This window comes from Dromiciops gliroides, chromosome 5 (genome assembly GCF_019393635.1).
Source record: "Dromiciops gliroides isolate mDroGli1 chromosome 5, mDroGli1.pri, whole genome shotgun sequence".
In the NCBI taxonomy this organism is placed as follows: Eukaryota; Metazoa; Chordata; class Mammalia; order Microbiotheria; family Microbiotheriidae; genus Dromiciops; species Dromiciops gliroides.
Genome location: NC_057865.1, coordinates 280,970,864 through 280,990,441, shown reverse-complemented (window position 1 = coordinate 280,990,441; position 19,578 = coordinate 280,970,864). Strand labels below are relative to the sequence as shown.

At 43.3% G+C, this 19,578-nt stretch overlaps 1 protein-coding gene across 1 annotated transcript in view; it reads right to left on the bottom strand.

Annotated features, from left to right (window-relative positions):
* HCFC2 (host cell factor C2) overlaps positions 1-19,578 on the bottom strand; it is a 29,727-nt gene that overhangs the window by 1,594 nt on the left and 8,555 nt on the right. The window contains exons 5-15 of the mRNA XM_043967132.1: positions 18,159-18,243; positions 15,561-15,667; positions 15,281-15,469; positions 13,027-13,188; positions 12,513-12,565; positions 10,214-10,427; positions 5,685-5,885; positions 4,893-4,966; positions 3,442-3,579; positions 899-1,084; positions 57-342 (exon numbers count right to left, since the gene is read on the bottom strand). Coding sequence (XP_043823067.1) covers positions 57-342; positions 899-1,084; positions 3,442-3,579; positions 4,893-4,966; positions 5,685-5,885; positions 10,214-10,427; positions 12,513-12,565; positions 13,027-13,188; positions 15,281-15,469; positions 15,561-15,667; positions 18,159-18,243 — 1,695 coding nt within the window. The remainder of the gene's footprint in view (positions 1-56; positions 343-898; positions 1,085-3,441; positions 3,580-4,892; positions 4,967-5,684; positions 5,886-10,213; positions 10,428-12,512; positions 12,566-13,026; positions 13,189-15,280; positions 15,470-15,560; positions 15,668-18,158; positions 18,244-19,578) is intronic.

Sequence of the window (19,578 nt, the reverse complement as noted above, 5' to 3'; positions counted from 1 at the left end):
ATTTACTAATGAACAGCAAAGAAACAAGGTTTAAGTAACCCCTGCACCATCATTACCTTGAAGCCATCGAACCTGGGTAGCTGGTCCATATCCCTTTTCGTTTTTGGCTGATATTCTGAACACGATGGCGGGCCTGGAGGTGTAATCGACATGTGCGTTGGCCAGCTGCCCCGCGGTTACTACACAGGAAGTTTTCAGGCCGCAGTAAATCCGCATGAACATGGGCTGACTTGGATTATCCGGCACCTGTGCTGTACGAATAGCCAAGTAGGCTGAATATTCCAAAATGTTCCCAGAGGGTGAAGCAGGAGGTTCCCAGGAAAGATGGACACAGTCAACATTCTTGAAGGGAAAGAGAGAGGAGAAGATCCAGGTTGTCAAGCATTCGAACAAGCATGGTACCTGCTTTTTGGAAGCACTCTAATGTTCAGAATGCGGATCGTTACCATGATTTTTAAAGTTGAAGGAAGATTTTTAAGTTATACTTTTAATAAACCAACCCTAACTGGATCCACGATGCCTTGGTTTCTATTTAGTCACAAACACACACTTGGTAACTAGTGGTCATGTCCTGAAGAGCCACAAGGTGGCGCTCTTTCTTCTCTGAAAGCCATCGCTTCACTGTAGAGAAGCAATCTTAGAATGATTATAGACTTAAATGAACCCTAATACCTGGCTTGACATTTTGGTTCTCAAACTCAAGATGATTATATTAAAAGAAAAGTTAGATTTCCCAATCCTTCTCCCTTTTGAAGCCGAATTTTGCCTCATAAATTTCTCTAAATAATTTCAGGAACTACCCTTCCAAATGCTACTGTTTCGTCTGGAAAGTCATTCATAATCTTACTCCAATGCGATGCATAAAATCTCTGCAGTTAAGTCTTAGGCTGATTCTTACCTTTGAGATTCTGACAGCACAAGGGGCCCCAGGAAAACCGGGAATACAAGTTTTAAATTCACTGATTTTGCTAAAAGGGCCTATCCCACAACCATTGATGGCAGCAATCCTGAATCTGTACACCGTGCCTGGAACGAGATCTTGTTTCTTAAGTAAACTGTAGTCTGGGACATCTGTGTTTCCTACCTAGAAATGTAAATACAAGAAGAAGTCAGAGAAAAAAAAGGATCTCTTTACAATATGCTTGAATGTCTCCAATTAAGTGATCAAATTTTAAAACATCAAAGTGAGAGGAACACTTTGTACCTACCAGTCATTACTCATCCTGAGACTTAGTGTTAATTATAGTCTGTCAAGGAGAAAAAAAAGGTCTTGACAATAGACATAATGACTAATAAAGTATGAGAAAGGAATGCAATAACAATAAAACAATTTAAAATGGTTGCCTAAGGATAGATGCTGCAGACCATGCAGGTATTTACATTGTGAAGATAAACCTTGAGGTATGAATGAGTCCCTGGGGAAAATCTTAGTGGCTATTAGGGCATTAAATGTGAATTATGAGAAAGTTTCCTTTATATGAATGAGACCCAACCACATACAGCAAGCTTATGCGGCAGGATACCACTGGATTATTATCCAATATAAACTTGTTTAAAAAAAAAAAAAGACAAGCTGAATATGAAAGCCACAAGCAACACTTTAAAAAACCACAAAATAGGGAATATTTTCTCCATCAAAGTGGTACAGAGCTTTGGAACTAATTTTTGTAACTATTATATTCCCAGAGAAAAGCAGCATGGTATAGTGGGTAGAGAAGTGGCCTTGGGGATCCATGCCTGCCTTGGCACATATCTTGTATGACTAAACAAATCACTTAATTTCAGTGTCTTCAACAACTCAGACTATAAAAGTTATAAACCACTTGTAGATCTGCATTGGCAGAAAGGGATTTTCTTAGCAGGAGTTTCCTGTACCAAAGAAGTCACATATTTGAAGAGGAGAAAGAAGTATGTGTGAACATGAATTTATCGAAAACAAAATGGATTTTATCCAAAACTGACAATAGCAATGCCTATGCTTGCAACACCAGTTTTGCATTTTTAGCACTTGGTAAAAACACATTTTTGGCAATCTTTCTACATTTTTGCTATCTGGATCGTTTCTACAGGATACTGCCAATACAGTAAGGTAAGAAAAATATTTAATTATATTCAAAATAGTTTAATGTCATACATGTGTTTTATTTTCTATTTAGTAAGTTAAGGATTCATGGTTTCTTCATTGTATTTATTCCAACAGACTTTAAACATTGTATCTCGACAGTTTCCCTGAGTTCTTGTGGCTAAGAACATTCATTACCTCATGGCTTTTCATGGATGATGCTCTCCAAATTTAAGAGATTAGTCTTATAGAGTAGATAGGCCTATCCCAGGTCTATTTTTGTAGCACCTACCAGAGCCGAGTTTAAAAAGGATTTCTGTTATCATTATTTGAAAAAGTAGGCAATTGAAATGTTATTAATCAGTGTTTCCAAAATAGTATCCCATGGAAAATTGGTAGTCTGTATAATGCAAATTTAAAATAAGAGTGTGTTTTATGCCAGTGATAGCTTCATAACCAATTCTGAAGGGGGGGGAATACCAAAAATGAGCATGATTTCTGTTTTTAAAATATACTTCACATTTCCTATGTTTTGTTCTGATATTCTCCTCACTACCCTTCATTACCCTAGGTACATTTCATATCCCTAGGCCCACATTTATGGGTGCCATAAGTGTGTTATAAAGCCAAGAGTTCTTCTTATAAGTGTTAATTTCAGAAACATTGATATACAAAGTTTTTTAGGTTGGCTAAGGAAATTGAGGAAGGACACCTTGAGGGAGTTTCCAAAATCTCTAACTACAACCATCTGAGAACTAGTACCTCTTGAGGCAGATGCAAAGTCCATTAAATACGGGTTATGTTGCTGTACTAATTTCACAGGATAAGCCCAGTGATTTTACTTTTTAAAAAATATATACAATTCATAAATAAATAGCATTTGTTTGTTGGTTTGCTTTTTTGCAGGGCAATGAGGATTAAGTGACTTGCTCAGGGTCACATAGCTAGTAAGTGTCAAGTGTCTGAGGCCGGATTTGAACTCAGGTCCTCCTGAATCCGGGGCCGGTGCTCTATCCACTGTGCCATCTAGCTGCCCCCAGCATTTGTTTTTAAATAGCTTAGGAAAAATATCCAAGAAATGCCAGTAATCACTAACAATTTAATGGATCAGGATACTTGAACTAACCATCATGTGTTGACTATGAATTTAGGGTTTCAGGCTTAGCCTTAAATATTCTAACCCCTGGCACAGTGCCCTTTATATAACAGGTATGTTTTTATTTAATGTTGGTTGCCTGTAAGCTTAGTATTCGTGTGTGTGTGTGTGTGTGTGTGTGTGTGTGTGTGAGAGAGAGAGAGAGAGACAGACAGACAGACAGACACATATATAGGTATATATACACACACATAAATGGAGGAGAAAACACATCAGTGGCTACCTTCGAGATATTCTGCTTTCCTTTTGGCAGCAAGTAGAACTGGTTGACCAGAGCGGTGTTGCTTTTGAAGATCCCCACATCGCACCACTGCCTTTCTCCTTTTTTTTCTATGGTCATCGGCTTTGAAGTAATCTCTTTCTGGGATTAGAGAAAGAGGCATTATGTGGCCTTGCCGTACTGGAGCAGAACAACAAAAATCAGATCAAACCAACTCATGCAGTGACAAGAACAGGTCAGGAGTAATAGTTTTCATATTATCTTAAGAGTGATCTAACGATGCTCATTCAAAAGCTAGGAGGTGGGAGGTTTTACACTCAGCCAGGCAGCGTCAGAACTACCGATTCCATGGGAGTCCGCATGCTCTGAGATGCTTCTGTTCAAATGCCAGTCAGTTTGCTGAGGAGTTTATTTCAGAGACTTTGTTGTTGTTCAGTCATTTCAGTCACATCTGACTCTTTTTGTGACTCCTTTTGGGGTTTTCTCGGCAAGGACACTGGAGGGGTTGGCCATTTCCTTCTCTGGCTCATTTTACAGATGGGGAATTGAGGCAAACAGGGTTAAATGACTTGCCCAGGGCCACACAGCTAGGAAGAGTCTGAAGTCTCATTTAAACTCAGGTCTTCATGACTTCAGACCCAGCACTGTGCCATCTAGCTACCCATTTCATCAGCTACCTACACCTTTAAATTAACCACAACAACAAAAAGTAATGTTTTTTGAATGATGTTACAATTGCTCCAAGAAGAACAAGTCAGGAGCCGACTTATTTCTGGGCTCAGGGCCAGCCTGTAAACAGACAGTTATCTTTGGGCTTGAAATAAATACCTACAATTCTGCAAAACCTAGTAGCAATGGCCAAAAACAAAATAAATTTTTTTTTTGTAGGGCAATGAGGGTTAAGTGACTTGCCCAGGGTCACACAGCTAGTAAGTGTCAAGTGTCTGAGGCCGGATTTGAACTCAGGTACTCCTGAATCCAGGGTCAGTGCTTTATTTACTGCGCCACTTAGCTGCCCCTGCTACTTTTCATAAAAGATAATTTAAAACCTTGTTAGCCCAATTGTGCAGAGCATGCTGAAGGCTAGTTTTGTTTTGTTTTTGATAAGGTCATTAATTACAATAGATTTAATATCTATTTAATCCATCCAGTTGGTTGGGGTGCCAGTGCTACTGAGATAGAATGGTGGGCTGGGCTAGGCACAGGTTCAACCCAAACACAGTGACTCTTGGAGTCCCATTTAGTAGCTGACGGTAGCTGCCTTTTTCTCATCTACCCTTCCACTTTATATATTTGGTTATTCTTTCAGTCATGTCTAAATTTAATTCGAAATGCTACTACAGGAGAGCTAGGAAATGCTGTCAGTTTCAAAACAGAATCAACATCTAGAAAGCAGATGGTCACAGACATTGAGTGTCCCACAGCTCTAAAAAGTAAAGAGGCCAAAAACTTACTGATAATGGAAGAGCAGAGTCCTGGGTTTCTGCAGAGCTGGCTTTGGTTATCGCTTGTACAAATGCTTCATCAGCTAAAAATAGATTTTCAAATGAGACTTACAGGATATCTTATTTTAAAAGAGGCACAAGTCACTCAAATATCACTTGCAAAATACTCCCCCACCTCATGTTGTTAAATGGTTCCTTCAAAAATAGTAGAATTAACATTACCGGAGAAACTTCATAGAAACAAAGTGCTTAATGAATTTAGAAGAAGGTTACAGCAATTGCTATATTTCAACCCACACTAAACATTACTGGTGACATATGACAATTGGTGCTGGTTGAGGGATGACTATACTAGCTATACAGTCAGCAGATTAATATAATGTGCATATCAATAATAACAGTACTTGTGTGTATTATATTATACTGAGACAGAAATTCCAATAGCCAAGTGATAGGTGTACAATTTGACTCCTATTGACTCACAAGAAAGCAATTCTATTTAAAGTTAAAAGAAAATATGGAAAATCAGAAATCAGTTAAGCTGGGAAGGCTATTAATTCATGACCTAAAACGATCACATTTCAGGGAATAATTGGCAACAGATGTGTAAATATAGGTGCATTTGTGTGCACTGTGCACCCACAGAGACACACACACACATACAGAATGTGTTCTCATTCCCAACAGGTGGAGAGCCAGATTAACACAGGGCATAGCTGTTGTGTATTTAACTACCATGCTTTCTATGAGCACATTAATTGACTCCAAGATTCAAAAGAGAGCCCACAAAATATCTCAAACCTTCCGATTTCGCACTGAATGCTGTGAGTGCCGCTTCGTCTTTGACAACGGCCCCGTTGGTACTGGTTGATTCCATTTTAATGGCCCGAGGGGGTCCTGTGGGATGTGCACCAGCAATGGCGCTGGACATCGCAGCTTCGGGGTTTACTGTCCTTGAGTGCAGACCATACGATTCACTTACATTCTTTGAAGTCTGAGCACCTGTAGTTAAAAGGGGGGTAGGGGAGGGAAATTAACTTAAAAACACACACAAAACATCTGCAGAGAATCCCAGGCCTATGGTTGATTCAGCAAGGTCCTGGGCCGAATGACCGTGCCTCCGTTTGGGTTTTTTGAAAACATTATTGTATGATGAACTCAACATCCACAATATACAAATAAAAGAGAAAAAAGACTGTATCTTAACTGGAATTCCTATTGTGTAGTAAAAGTTAACAGTGTTCAGAAAAAGCAAAGTCTCCCGAGACAAATGCAAGAGCCGTGTTTGGCACATGCTCCTCGGGGCAGGGCGTGGCTCACAGCGTACGAAAACCAGATGGATGCTTTATAGAGGCACCAAAGTTTTTTTCTGTATTAGAGGCTGAACATAATAGATTCCAGAATCTGGAAAAACTCTGCAAAAGACTCATTCTACAGACTCAAGCCTAGAGCAGCTTAAACTAAACTTAAAGAGACTTCAAAAGAGTAGTGATTTTTTTTTAAATTTTTTTTTTTTTTTAGTGAGGCAATTGGGGTTAAGTGACTTGCCCACGGTCACACAGCTAGTAAGTGTTAAGTGTCTGAGGCTGGATTTGAACTCAGGTACTCCTGACTCCAGGGCCGGTGCTCTATCCACTGCGCCACCTAGCTGCCAAGAGTAGTGATTTTAATTTTACCTGAATAGCAGCCCTCCCACCCCTTAGGGCCCTGCAATGGTCAAAATAAGCCATGTGCAGCAAATAGTCGGGAAAGTTAGTCCACTGAACTTGGCTGTGGTGGTTCTGGGATAATGGAAGTCCATCAGTGCATCTAAACATGAAGACTCTTAATTTCTACATATAAAAATAATGATGGCTAACATTTACATAATACCTACTATGTGCCAGGCATGGTGCTAAGCACTTTACAATTATTATCTCATTTGCTCCTCACAACAACCCTATTATTATCCCCATTTTATAGAAGAGGAAACTGAGGCAGACAGAGGTGAAGTGACTTGCCCAGAGTCACACAGCTAGCTAATAAGTGTCAGAGGTTGGACCTGAACTCAGGTCATCCTGACTCCAGGCCCAGTGGTCCCTTTTCTCAACCCTCACTGCTGAAGGATTCTCTCTCTGTAGAGTTTTCATGTCACTGTTTTCATGGCTCTCTCCCTGCCTTCCTGACCACTCCGTCTCCTCTGTTGGACTTTCTTCCTGGTCAGTCTCACGTACTGTGAGCGCTTCTCTACAGGCCTGTCTTCCCTTTCCTCTCCCTGGCTCCCAGAGCAGCCTGGGCTAGCGAGAGAGGGCTGGAAGAGTTGAGCTCACATCATGCCACAGGTATTTGGTGCACATGTGACCCAGAAGAAACCCTGCTCACCACCTACAATCCTGTAGGTGCCCAAGAGCTTCTTTCCCGAGCTCCGGGCTCACATCCCCAACAGCTGCCAGGACCTCCAGGAGGCATCGCCATCCCACCCTGTCCCAAGCAGAGGATACCTTCCCCCTTCCTGCTGAGGGCACCGCCATCTTGCTAGTTAGCTGGGTGTGCAGTCACAACATAATCCTCCCCTCCTCTGGATCACTCACCCACATACTCAGTTTGTTGTCAAATCTTGTTTTTACCTTCACAACATGTTGGGCATGTCCTTTGCACTCACACATGCACCACCTTAGTCCAGGCCTTCATTTCTGGCAAGAGCATCCTCACTGATGCCCCTGCCCCGTGTCTCCCTCCACACTGAAGCCCAAGTCATTTCCCCAAGTGTAAGCCACTCCCCCTGCTCAGCAGATTCCCGGAGCTTCCTGTGGCCCCTCAGAGCAGACAGAAAAGCCCCTCTTGGGCATGTAAGGTTCTTCAAGGCCCGGCTCCTTCCTATTTCTCCCCCTCCCTCCACATGGCCCTACTGGACATCCACATCCAAGCCTTAGTAGTGACTGTCTCTCCCATACCTGGCATTTCCTCCTCCTCAACCTCAACCTCTTGGAATCTCTTTTCTCTCCAGCCTCAGCTCAAGCACCACTTCCTGCAGAGGCCCCTCCCCCAGACCCCTAGCTGCTAGGACATTCATTGCCCTGGAAGATTATTACCTTGTATATCCCTTATAGACACAGGTCTCCCCTGTGCTGCCTTTGTATATTCCGTGCTCACCACGAGGACATGCCCGATGAGAGACCACTTGGACTTCCCAGAGTTCATGTCTCACTGGTGCAGTCTTTAGGGCCCCAGGGTCCCCTGCAGACTGGTGACACACTGGAGTGGGACTTTCAAACCCGTACACGTTACATATCCCAGAAGATATCCACCATCCTGAGAGGTACTCGACTTTCCCCTCCACACCAATGATATCGTCTTCTATCAAGAGGGACTCTCAAAACGTGGTGACATGCGAACCTACTTGCTGCAGGTTAATACCAGGTTGGGGTGCTGATTCTATATACGTTTGGTAGCTTCCTTTCTGATATGTTCTACTATTAGAGTTACAAACTGCCCTGAGCCCTGGTACTGAGAATGCTGGGAAGCCATTTCCCCTGGTATTTATAAAGAACATATTCACAAAAGAAGAGGAAAATAAGGTGAGAATATTCATCCTACTACTAATCTCTTCTAGGATGAGTGTGTGTGTGTGTGTGTGTGTGTGTGTGTGTGTGTGTGTGTGTGTGTAAAACCATTTTTTAAAAAAATTTGACAAATCCGTTCCTTATGATCAGAAATTATATGGCTGTACTATTATAGGCTCAAAATTATTTGCCTTAGATTTCTTTTTTTAAATTTTTTAATTTTTTATTTTTTTGCGGGGCAATTGGGGTTAAGTGACTTTCCCAGAGTCACACAGCTAGTAAGTGTTAAGTGTCTGAGGCTGGATTTGAACTCAGGTTCTCCTGAATCCAAGGCCAGTGCTTTATCCACTGTGCCACCTAGCTGCCCGTGAATATTTTTTAAGAGGGTTTCTCCACCCCTTCCCATCCCCCCCCAACTACTTTTCATGGAAGAGAATTGGGAGGGAGAGAAAAAAGATTTTACCAACTGTACAAAATAAAATTAAAATTTTAAGAAGTTCTAACAAAAGTGACTTCTACGATACTTGATACCAAAAGCATTTATAACCCTGTATAAGGTTTGCCATACCCAAGTGTACATTGAGAAAGCTCAAATGTGGAATTTTTCAGCTTCCTCTGCCTGTGCTAAGCCCCGCAAATATCCAGGCTCTCCAGTGGATGATTCCTACAACATGAGGGTGAGCCAATCTCATATCTGACACAAAGATGTTACAACGCAACTGTTTCTTGAAGGAACTGAAGAGCCAAGTGTGGTGAAGATACAATGATGCAGTGAGCATCAAGTAAGGAAGTAACAAAATCCGCTACATGCTAGAAGATGCAAGATTTTACTTAGAAGGCAGTGAGTCAGAACTGTGTGCTTTGGTTAATTTCTTGTTTGTATTTGATACACAAATTACTTTCCCATGATGCCCTGAAACTCTCTTCACACACACCTTATATTGTGAGCTCCCAAGGTAAGGACTGTCTTTCGACAGTGCCCAGAACACAATAAGAGATTTAAAAAAAATTTTTTTTTTTGGTGAGGCATTTGGGGTTAAGTGACTTGCTTAGGGTCACACAGCTAGTAAGTGTAAAATGTCTGAGGCTGGATTTGAAATCAGGTCCTCCTGAATCCAGGGCTGGTGCTCTATCCACTTCGCCACCTAGCTGCCCCATAATAGGGGGTTAATAAACACTTACTGACTGACACACACATATCCCAGCTCCCTCCTACCTTCTCAGTTTCTGACACTTCACTCCCTAGTACATTTGATCCAGTGACAGCCATAAACAAAACCCTCCATGTCTCAGCTCCTCAGCATTTTGTCTGGATGTCCCCAGTGCCTGTAACACTCTCCTTCCTCCTCCACCTACTGAGTTCCCTGGCTTCCTTTAAGTCCTAACTCAAATTCCACCTCCTCCTGGAAGCCCTTCCCTAGCCCCTGTTCATTGTTTTCTATTTATCTTTATAGAGCTTGCTTTGCATATATTTGTTTGCATGTTATCTCCCTATTAGACTGGAAGATCCTAGAGGGCAGGGCCTGTCCCCATGCTGCACACAGTGCCTGACACATAGTAGCTGCTTACTGATTGGCACATGCGTGGGTGTGCGCACCCCCCCCCCCCAAATATAAACCAAACCACCTAATAGTGACCACTGAAAACTTATTAAGGAGGCATGCTTCCCTTTCTGTAATTTGGAACCAACACCGCCTATTGTGCCACTTGTTTCTGCAAAAGCCTGTGTTATTCCCAGCCAGAATCATGAGGGTATTAATCGTTCAATGGAGAGGTTGGCATCTGTACCTTCATTTTTCTTCAGCATCTCCCCCGAACAGCTGCCATCCGTCGGGTTAGCTGCCATCGCGAAGGCTGGAAGTGAAGGGGTGTTGGACTCAAACTCCTTACGGTCTGATTGGCTTTTCACCGCAGGTCCTTTCATGACTAAGTGGTCAGGTTCTGTACTATTTCCTGTGTCTTCTAGTTTGAATAATTCTTGAGATAAGAGAGAGACTGGCATCTACAAGAGGAAAGATGAGAACTAAAATCTGTCATCGTTTCTTAAGGTAAGGAATGCAAACAAAAATTAGTCATTACTTTTAGTTTGGAATTATTCTTCATTTTATTATAATTAAACGATTTTGTAGGTATAGCTTGCTAAGGTCTTTTTTCCCCCCGTGGGGCAATGGGGGTTAAGTGACTTGCCCAGGGTCACACAGCTAGTGTCAAGTGTCTGAGGCCGGATTTGAACTCAGGTCCTCCTGAATCCAAGGCTGGTGCTTTATCCACTGCGCTACCTAGCCGCCCCCCCTTTTTTTTAATTGAAAGAACTGTCCCTTTTATAACAGTGTAAGATAGGAGTTTCCTTTCACTCTTCTTATACTCAAATGTCTAGTTCTGAGATGGAATGGGGTCACCTTTTAGGAAGAAAGCATTCATTTTGGGACAAAAATTGTTTCCAAATTTACTTTTCTAGTCCATTTTGTTGTTGGAACAAGGAAACCATACACGAGTCACGGAAACATGGAAGAGTTTCTACAAAGCTGAATTTTCTAGCTACCTAAGGGAGTGTCTAAGCACAAAAACGTATTTTAGTCAATTTGGATAGAGATGTTGCTAAAGTCCTCACACTTCCCTAGAAACTGAAAGTACAACTAGCTACAAAAAAGCATGTGTAACCCCTCATATGGCTCGTCATATCCAAGTGTTCATTCAGAAGGCCCAAACCTGGAGAACTGCTACATCTCTCCTGCCCATGAGGTCCAGAATCTACAGAGATCCTGTGCTTGCTCTCATAAATCCTCAAGAATTGTTGCTATGTAGAAGGCCTCTGGCCTCCAACCCCAAGTATCCTCCTGTAGCTGTGCTTTAATTTTTTTTTTTTTTTTTTGGTGAGGCAATTGGGGTTAAGTGCCTTGCCCAGGGTTACACAGCTAGTGTTAAGTGTCTGAGGCCAGATTTGAACTCAGGTCCTCCTGAATCCAGGGCCAGTGCTCTATCTACTATGCCACCTAGCTGCCCCCTGTGCTTTAATTTTTAAATAATCTGAACTATTTTTTTTCTTTCTTTCTTTCTTTCATTCTTTTTTTTTTTTTTTTTTTGCTGAGGCAATGGGGGTTAAGTGACTTGCCCAGGGTCACACAGCCAGTAAGTATCAAGGGTCTGAGGCCGGATTTGAACTCAGGTCCTCCTGACTCCAGGGCCGGTGCTCTATCCACTGCGCCACCTAGCTGCCCCTATCTGAACTATTTTTGATGATGATGTTGTTTCTTTGCTGTCAAAGTACTAGTGACAATGCCCCTGTCCAATTGCTTATATGCTGTAGAAGCAAGTGTCAGAACCGCTGACCGCCATAAATAGTACAAGGGCTCCAGGTGAGGGGCCTGTCCACACTTCCATCGATCTCATGCCGTTGCTTTCAGGTTCTACTCTGGGTTGAGGATGGAGGAGAGTTGGGGGAGTAGGGGCAGGATGGGGTGGGGGCTTGACCAGTTTTCTCCTATGTTCTAGATGGGTCAGATAGCTACGTTCTCAAACGGCGGCGAGACCCCACTTTCCTCAGAGAAGGCCCCATTTTCTGTAAATCAGAAAAGCTCCCCCTCCCCAGCCCAGCCATCATTTAGTCACCACCAAGGGAGGCTAGTCCAAGTGTTGGGTTGTTTGGTTTGGGAGTTTTTTGTTTGTTTGTTTAGAATTTTGTTTTCCAAATGACATGTAAAAGCAAATTTTGCCATCAATTTTTTTAAAACTTTGTGTTCCAACTCCTCTTCCTCCCTCCCTTCCCACCCCCCACCCCAAGAACCCAATGGTTTGGTCTTTTGAATACACAAACTAGGTGTCAAGTCTACCAGTCTTTTCCACAAGAATCCCAATACACAGATCTGACCTATAAGAACCAAGAGAGAGTATAATGGTGCTCCTGAGGGTCATTAATGTTTTGAGCTTTTGTGCACCTTCAATGACACATAAAAGCAGTTTGAGCTTAGATTACTATAGGTTCAATCCCGAACAACGGGGAAAAGGGGAAAGGTCGATGACTTGGCCTGTCTGAACCCAAACCAAGTCACCAGGAACATGACCTTCTGGACCAACTCATTTTACTTACATTGTTGGGAGCAGTGTTATTACTGGCTTGTCTGGGAAAGTCTGTTTGGACTCCTGCAAGGAGAGAAAATTCAGAGTGAGACTGCAGAAGCTTCAATATCTTGGATTCAATCAATCCTGTACTATGAAGTTACTAAGGAAGGAGAAGCAGAAGGAAAACAAAGGTGGGTGATCAGAAGCCCCTCAGAAAGCTCTTTGGGTTTTCTAGGCTAATTTCTTTGATGATACCCACGCCTGCCCAGAGTAATACTAAACATGGCTGTTAGCTTTCATTTCCCAGTAGCTCAGCAGCATGGGCTATAAACTGCAGGAAGAGAAGAGGTAAGGGTAAGGAAAAAGCCCATGGCAAAGGTTCCTGCTAGCTTTCCTTAATGGACAATACAGAAGCAGCATATTTTCCATATAAAAAATAAGAGGTACTTCTGGTACACTACACCTGGTTCTAAAACGACTGCAAAAGGGGTGACGACTCCCATTTAGAACATGGGAATATTTATCTGGGCCCATTGTATCACCTTGCAAGTGGGCGTGAGAGTCCGGCGATGCTGCTTGGTATGGCAGATCCGTGTTCAGCTGAAGCAGATAACCTTCCACGGTAGGAACTTCATCCCATTTCACTTGGAAAGAGTTAGTGGTAGCTTTGATCACCTGTACCTGAGATGGTGCTGGTGGTTTCTCTAGAGAAAAACACCCACATCAAACTCGTGAGTGACTGGAAACACTGAAAACATATTTGCTGGCACAGCTGGCCAGACACCAGGTATCAGCCTGCAACGGCCATCTGTCTCAGGACATGAAAAATGCTTCAAATTGAGCGTCACACTATTGTTTAGTGTCTTGGACAACAAAATTTCATCCCAGAAAGGAGGAGAGAAAGTACTATGTTCTGGGACATGGCCAAGTAGTAAGCCTAAGCCCATAACAACTTTATAATCTAAATCAATTTTCTCGAATATAATATGTATTCTTAACAACTACTAGTGTTTATACTTTTGGGTTTGTTTGGTTTTTTTGGGTTTTTTTGCGGGGCAATGGGGGTTAAGTGACTTGCCCAGGGTCACACAGCTAGTAAATGTCAAGTGTCTGAGGCCGGATTTGAACTCAGGTACTCCTGAATCCAGGGCCGGTGCTTTATCCACTGCGCCACCTAGCTGCCCTGCTTTGGGGTTTGTAAAGCACTTTATGCATGTTAACTCATTTGATGACACAAGACATGATGCTGGGCAAAGAGTCCTATACTCCAGGTTCAAGTTGTTAGGATTTATGCATAGACCAAAATATAATCAGTAGTGTGCTGGTAAATGTTTAACAACCAGCTCTCTGGGGGAGGGGAAAATGAATGCACAACACACTTTTATGTTTAATCTGTATTATTAGCATTTTCTACACGACTTTCTTAATTCTAGACAATCAATGGAACACTAAATCAAGCCCCGATTTGCAGTGTTTGCTGATATCTGAGGTGTAAATGCTCACCCTTAAAATTTAACAACCAGCTCTCAAGAGCCAGTGGAAGTTGGCTTCAGCCCATTCCTGTCCAATCACAGCATAATCATCAATATAATGAATGCGTTAAACTGCGGACCTATAAACTGAATCTAAAGCAATTTAATCCAACTGGAGACCATACATGATCCTCCAAAGCAAAACATCTGTAACGGGAGAAGTCTGTCCTTGATCTGTGTCAATGAACATAGTCATGAAAAGCTTTGCTGCTCTACCTCCCAAGAACTCAGAGCTCCCCTGGAGAGTTCGTCAATGGCCCAATCAGCTTTGAGCAGACAGTGTGACACTGATAATTATTAGACAGTTTGGGGGACAAGGAGGAGACTTCATGTGTGACCAAATCTGGTGACAATCAATCAGCAAGTCTTTTCTAGGTCCTTACTAGGTGACTAGCACTGTGCTAGGCACTGGGGGCCGGGGGCGGGGGGAGAACAAGTAGGAAGAATGAACTGATGCCTATTTGCAAGGACCTTAGAGATAAACCAAGCAACAGACCAGATGCATCACTGAACAAGTACCCAATCACAATCAGGATTCTCTGTCACTGATCTCAGTCAGTGTCCTTGGATTTATAGAGAAGTATCGCAAGTAGCCAGGAGGCCCACACTTAGATGCCCATGATCCAGAAGTAGGCAATGGACACAAAAATGTCTAGTCCTGACACATAACCAAGGCTAAACTGTAAACGAACAATTACCCGTGCAATACTTGTGCAACAGGCCACCCAGGAACCAGAATGAAGACCAGAAACTTGCCATTTCATTTTAATATCTGATTTTTTAAATACTAAATTAGGCCAATGGGAAAGAATCACTATGGGATGCTTTCGGTTCCTTTTTTAGCTTGTTATCACATGTTTTTGTGCCAGAGCAAATCAGTAAAACTCGAATTTATTTATTTATTAATTTTTTTTGTGGGGCAATGAGGGTTAAGCGACTTGCCCAGGGTCACACTGCTAGTAAGTGTCAAGTGTCTGAGGCTGGATTTGAACTCAGGTCCTCCTGAATCCAGGGCCGATGCTTTATCCACTGCGCCACCTAGCTGCCCCCAAGACTCAAATTTAGTTTCCATTTTTAAAAAGGAGCAGTAACATAAATCTCAGATAGGGCATTGAGTTGATTTGTGTTAAGAACTTGGCTTTATCTTTTTCAAAAAATTACTGAGCACTTAGAATGGTTTTGTTTGGCTAGTCCCCAGTAGTAGAATTAAAGCATGGGATGAATCAGACACACAAAGCTGCTTTTGGTGAACGTTCTTACCTACCAGTATCAAGGTACCAGAGGTCTTTGCAGCAAACTTGATTGTTCATGGCCTTCTTGTAGCCGTCTCGGCCACTCCAGAAGTACAGTCGTGTCCCAATGGCCACAGCGCAGTGTCCGGCTCTTGGCCTTGGCCGTGAATTCTTTTTGTCCTCCTGAGAATCGGGAACTAGACTAGTCCATTCTGCTGTATCTAAAAACAAAAGCAAAATAAATTCACCAAGAATGGTTGGTTTTTTTTAAATCCCTCTGTTAAAAATTATTCAAAAGGCAGAAATACTAACCCAAATTTAGGTAGGAAAAAGAGCTGGTGCACCGCCATTCACAGTCCCGAGGAGAAGCTTCGGCATTGTTCATGGTTTGGGGAACCCATCCACCGAAAATGTACATCCTGGAAAGAAGAGACAATGGGCTTAGGACTTCCACATGAACAACCTACTTCTTCCATTTCTGACTTGAAATGGAAATTCAATTTCTCACCCGATATATTCATGATCTCACTGCACTGTCTCTTATTCTACAATAAAGCTCCATCTATGTGTGCTTCAATGGTGCCCAAAGAAGAACTTTTTTTTTCTTTTTTTTTTTGGCGGGGCAATGGGGGTTAAGTGACTTGCCCAGGATCACATAGCTAGTAAGTGTCAAGTGTCTGAGGTCGGATTTGAACTCAGGTCCTCCTGACTCCAGGGCAGGTGCTCTATCCACTGCGCTACCTAGCTGCCCCCAAACTAACCCTTTCTAAGCCACTACTTTATAATTGCTTTTGTGTGTAAAATAAAATATAAAATAAACTGGTCGTGTTGTGTATCTCGGGGTAGGAAATGACCAGAAGGCAATGGCAAACCACTCCAGCATCTCTGCCAAGAAAACCCCAGATGTGGGTCAGGAAGAGTTGGACACAACTGAAAAACAAACAAAAATACTGTATCTTCTAGTGTTGTTTTTATTTCTTCTTCATTCTCAAAGAGGACCATGGCATGGAGAAGTGGCGTCATGACTTGCAGTGAATTGGATTGAAGGGGGGAGGGCTGTGCAAGGTCACCAGCCTCACTCCTCCAGAGCCATCTGGGGTCAGTGGCAAGACACAGATCAGGATGACTAGAGATAGCTCTAGACATGGGGTGGGAAGGGAGGACATTGGCCTTTTTGAGTTTAGGTCTTTCTCAGGTCTCAGTTTGTCTGAGGCAACACCCATTCAGTGATTAAAGCTAACAACAAACAACAATCTGGGAGTATCTTATGGTATACAGTCTATGTAGACACAGCTTATATTCTTACAACACTTAAGGGGTATCCAACTGCCCCTCCCCCAAAATGTTCTGCAAAGCTCCTGAGGGGGGCCAGAAGCAAATTAAAATGTAATTGGGAAATGCTTAACAAAATAAACAAACATGAATGATGATACAGATCTCATTAATTTGTTTGTTTTTGTGAGGCAATTGGGGTTAAGTGACTTGCCCAGGGTCACACAGCTAGTATCAAGTGTCTGAGGTCAGATTTGAACTCAGGTCCTCCTGAATCCAGGGCTGGTGCTCTATCCACTGCGCCACCTAGCTGGCCCCAGATCCCATTAATTTGTGATCTTCTGAGGTAATACACAGCCCGCAGGGACCCAAGACTTATAGTATAAGATATAGTAAGATGTGTAGCTCCCTTGGCACTATAAGATTTGCAAAGCCCTTTACAAAACTCCAAGGTAGGCGTTATTGGAATACCAATTTTACAGACCAGGAAACTGAGGCAGAGAGGTGAAATGACTTGCCCAGGGACTCACAGCCAGTTAGTGCCTGAGGCAGGTTTGAACTCAAGGTCTCCCTGATTCCAAGTCTGACCGACTCTCCACTGAGCTACCTAGTTGCCTCAAGAGGGGATTGTGTGAAGGAAGTCAAATGAGATGAGGACAACAGAGAACATTAACCGTTTCCCAGAATGCTCTCTGCCTCAGTCACTGCCTCTTCAGGGCGGCCTTCCTGATAAACCACTCGTTACAAAGGTAGGTTTTTTCTATCTGCCTGGGGTCCTCTGCTGCCCAAAGGCTCCAGGGGCTAGAAGCCTGTTCAGACCTTGTGGAGAGACCCAGGATGTGTAAGGGGTCAGGTTAGTGAGGCTACAAACAGAAACACAATCACTTCCATCCCCAAAGAAGCACCAACCGAGGGGAGGTTAGCTTTTGTCCTCACCTCGGTCTCAAAGATGCCCCTTCATCTTCTGCAAGAAGCCTTTTCTCCATCGCTAGTGCCCTCCCTCCACCCCCAACTACTTTGCAGTTCATTTTATATTTATGTTGTATGTACTTACATAGCTATTTCTTATCTCATGCATTAGATGAGAAGCTCTTTGCAGTATGGATTGTTTCATTATTTACACTTATATCTGTGGAGCCTCACACAGTGGCTGGTACACAGTAGGTGCTAATAAATACTTGTCGACTGACTGATTGGTAAATCCAGCTCTCCACCCCCGCCCCCCCCCCCCCAGCCACCCTAGTATTTCTCAAAAGGCAAGAAAAATGAAGATAGGAGATTCTGCTCCATGGAACCCAAACATATTAATTAGCCTCTGCCTTTCAAAGGTTAAGTTAGGAAAGGAAAGAACTTTGCAAGTGTTAGCCCCCTCATGAGGCAGCTAGGGACAAATACAAGAAAGCTAGAGCTCAGAAAACAGAAATGACTTGCCCAAGGTCACAGAGTGAGTGATATCGCCAGAACTCAAACCTGTATCTCCTGACCTCAGGAAGACTGCTCTGTTTATCATGATACCTGTTCTGACTCTGAAGAAGCCCTACTGAAAACGGGGCGCGCTCGGCCAGGCCAGGCTGCGGCCCCTCTGGAGCGAGCCACGTGGCCCTGCCACAGTGTGGGCTCTCAGCACACAGAACTTACTTGTTTCCTATAACACTGGCCGTGTGCAGGCTCCGCGGCAGTGGCACGGTTCCTTTGGTTTCAGGTTGTGACCATGACATGGTTTCTGAAAGCAAGCAGGACACAAACCTTTTTAGTGGCTTCCAGTGAGCGTGGCTCTTGCAGATTCTTTTGAAGGGAAAGCATTTCATGCCAATCCAACTTGAGCCAAAGTGTCATTTCTTACTGAATGCTGAGCCTGGAGTTAGGATGATCTGAATTCAAATCCTACCTTAGATGCTTACTAGCTGTGCGACCCTAGGTCAATCACTTCATCTCTCTGTGCCTCAATTTTCTCATGTGTAAAATAGGAATACTAATAGCACTTGTCTCCCAAAGGGTTGTGAGAATCAAGAGATAATATTTACGAACTTTAGCTATTATTGTTATGATTGTAAAATGCCTAACTGAACAACTTTATCCAGTCTTCTCCAAGTGCTCCTTAATAATACTAGCCAACACTTTGTTGCTGTTCAGTAATGTCTGACTCTTTGTCCCTGGGCTTTTCTTGGCAAAGATACTGGAGAGGTTTGCCATGTCCTTCTCCAGTGTGTGTCCCCATTTTAGAAATGAGGAACTGAGGCAAATAGGGGCTAAGTGACCTGCCCAGGGTCACATGGCCAGCAAGTTTGGCTAGTAAGCCAAACCCAACAACATCCAGCTAATAGTGCAGGAAGGGAAAGCCTGCATCTGTTTCTTTGAGGTTCACTCTACCCAGAGTGACCATTCAGTTCACACCCCAGTGGCCATTAGCCTCCAGAACATCTCACCTCCTTTCTCAGCATTCAGTGCCTGGCCCACAGCCTCTCTCCCCTCCAACTGTCACCCTCATGCCACGCTGATGTCCCCTCAATACATCAACGTCCCTGTTCCTTGCCTTTCTCCCCTCCCCTCCCCCTACTCCTCCACTCCATTTTGCCTACCTCCCGGATGGTCCCAATCTTGACCCTGGCATCACCCACAAGTGCTCGGCTTCCATCATTAAGCATGCAGACATTCCCTTCTCTCTCTCTCTGCCTCATTCTTCTCAAACTCATCCTTTGTCCACCTTCTAACCTCACTTCCACCTTTGTCCACCTTCTCCTCACTTCCTAGTATTTTGCCAGGTCATCCATCACCCCTACTCTGACAACTCTCATCCCTTTCTAATGTTGTCTCCTTAGTCTGTTCTCTCAAATCTTTCATTCCCTTATATTCTCTCTGCTTCAGGCTTTTTTTTTTTTTTTTAAACAAGGCAATTGGGGTTAAGTGACTTGCCCAGGGTCATACAGCTAGTATGTGTCAAGTGTCTGAGGCTGGATGTGAAAGCAGGCCCTCCTGACTCCAGGGCCAGCCCTCTATCCACTGCACCACCTAGCTGCCCGTGTTCCAGTCTTAGCAGACTCAAACCCCAACCCTGGAT